Raw genomic sequence first — 2509 nt, forward strand, 5'->3', positions numbered from 1 at the left:
GGCTCGACGCTGCTGCACGCGGCCGCTCTCAGTGGGAAGAAGAATGTCCTCGACCAAGTGCTATCGCTTTGCAGCGACGTGGAGGCCTGTGATGAGGTAACTTGATTGTCAGTAGAGAATATCGTCTATAGCCTATGTTCAATAAACCTAGAGGGGACACACGCCGCTGCACGTCGCGGCGGCCAAGGGTCATGCGAGCGTCGTCGAGTACCTCGTTGACGCCAAGGCCAACACCTTTGCGACGACAACGGTACGGTTAATACTACTACATGCGACGATACCTCTACCGTGACAATATCTCTAGACTGGCGACACGCCACTGACACTGGCAACGCACCCACGCGTTCTAGCCGCCTTGAAGAATGCAGAAAATGAGGCCAAAAATGAGGTAATCACGATGCCTCGATGGACTTGATTGGTCCATACTCACCATTTTTGTCATTTGACGGCTAGCTTGTCGACGCTGTGAGCACGCAACAGTACGATCGGGTGCTAACGCTTCTTGCCAATGGCTTGAGCCCCAACACCACAAACAAGGTTCGAGTTTTCTAGTTGTATAGTAGACGCTAAGAACATATTGCTAGGCGGGCGACTCGCTCTTGCATCTTGCGGTGCAGGGCAACGACCACGCTTTCTTGACGGCACTTGTGCGGACGCCAGGTCTGCAGATGGAGATCCGCAATGCGGTACATTGACTTCATCCGAGATATCGATGACCTCCGTCTCGGCAGGCGGGCGTGACGCCAATGACACTGGCGATCCAAGCCGGGAATCGCCGCTTGACAAGCCTTTTACATGCTGCTTCGCATGCGTTGAAGCCCGAGGTACACTCAAACCCTCGATCGCAATGACAAGGATGTGTGAACTCTCAAATCAGGTGTCGTCGGACGCCTACACCATGGACGTCGATGCGCCGCTCGGTGTTGGCGGCTATGGCGCCGTGTACAAAGGCACGTACAACGGTCGCTCGGTTGCCATCAAGACAGCAGTTGGGCCCGACGGTGCGGCGACTCTTCTCGACGAGACAAAGACGATGCTCCTGTACGTCATTTTTCATTTTCATTTTCTCATTTCTTATTTTCAACCTGTTATTGTGGACTAGGTGTCGCTCGCCCTATGTGCTGGAGCTTCTCGCAGTCACCAAGGCCCCAAATCCCAAGCTCATTCTCGAGTACATGGACGCGGGCGATCTGCGCAGCTACCTCGACGCCAAGCGCCTCAATCAACCGACCAAGGTGGATGTCTCATCATTAGAGGTTGCGTGGGTCGTTGCCAATGCCCTCGCCGACCTACACCACGACGGTCTCCTCCACCGCGACATCAAGAGCCCGAACGTACTCCTCTGCTCTCAAAACTACATCAAGCTCGCCGACCTCGGGATCGCGCGCGAGTACGAGTCAAATATGACCATGGGCATTGGGACACTGCGGTGGATGGCCCCCGAGCTCCTGAATCCACAGCAACGTTACAACTCGGCGGCCGACATGTATGCGTTTGGCGTGCTCTTGACCGAGCTCGACTCACTGGCCGTGCCCTTTGCGAACGAGACGTCGGTGCCTACGATCATGCGCAAGCTCGGCGACGGTGCGCTCACGCCCGAGTTCACGCCGTCCTGTCCGACTTGGCTCAAGGACCTTGCGACCGCATGTGTCTCTTTCGATCCGAAAATGCGTCCGACAGCGCAAGAGGTCATCCACGACCTCCGCAAGCAGCTCGTTGGGCAACCGAGCCAACCCACGACGACTGCCATCATGAACATACCAGAGACATCGCTGTCGATCCTCCCCAGTGCGCCAGCAGCAGAAATGGCGCGGGTGTGACCCGCCTCGTAGTAAGGGATTCTTATAGATCGATCTAGGCAATGCCTCTCCGCGAAGAAGTTGAGCCGGAGGATATGCCGTCGAGTCTCGTCGCGCAATTTTCATTCAATCCACGCCACTTGACGACGTCGTCATCTTGGTCCTCAAAAGGCGAGCCGACGCCCGAGCCGCCCCACGCCAACGCTTCGCCAATGGTATCCGGCAACACCGAGGTACCTACATGTACTAGCCTGGCAGTGTGCTAATCGACGGTGTTGATGATGCTAGATGAACTCGCTTGGGGTGACAAGTCTTGTCTGCCAGCTCTGCAACACGACCAACAGTCTTCTCGACGAGACGTGCGCGGATTGCGCCGAGTCGCTGCCGCCCGCTCCGTTCAAACTCAAAATTCTCGTGCGCCGCCTGGCCACGCACAGCGTACATCACATTGCCACCACGATTGCGTGCTTTACGTGCAGCGACGTTTCTCCGATGACGCGCGCCGCGTGCGACTGCGGCGAAGAGTTTCCTCCTGACGCTGCCAAACTCCACATGCTCTTCAAGCGCATCGAGCTCGCAGGCAGCAACTCGACGCCATAAGAATGCAACCGAGTCGTTATAGAGGATGATGTTCCGTCTCGTCTTTTATTTGTGATCCCCACCTCCTGAACGGTACTCGCCGAGTGCGCTTCGAAGCTTACTTACGAATG

The 2509-nt window shown here is 56.2% G+C and overlaps 1 protein-coding gene across 1 annotated transcript; it reads left to right on the forward strand.

The window, feature by feature from the left end:
• Positions 1–898: 898 nt before the first annotated feature.
• On the forward strand, positions 899–2442 carry SDRG_15501 (TKL/TKL-UNIQUE protein kinase; the record flags this gene model as incomplete). Its single annotated transcript, XM_008621676.1, has 4 exons — positions 899–1041; positions 1103–1814; positions 1859–2032; positions 2088–2442. The coding sequence occupies 4 exons, from the start codon at positions 899–901 to the stop codon at positions 2397–2399; spliced, it is 1341 nt and encodes a 446-aa protein (XP_008619898.1). The 3' UTR covers positions 2400–2442.
• Between the last annotated feature and the right edge of the window lie 67 nt (positions 2443–2509).

Source organism: Saprolegnia diclina (assembly GCF_000281045.1).
Source record: "Saprolegnia diclina VS20 unplaced genomic scaffold supercont1.94, whole genome shotgun sequence".
Lineage (NCBI taxonomy): Eukaryota > Oomycota > Saprolegniomycetes > Saprolegniales > Saprolegniaceae > Saprolegnia > Saprolegnia diclina.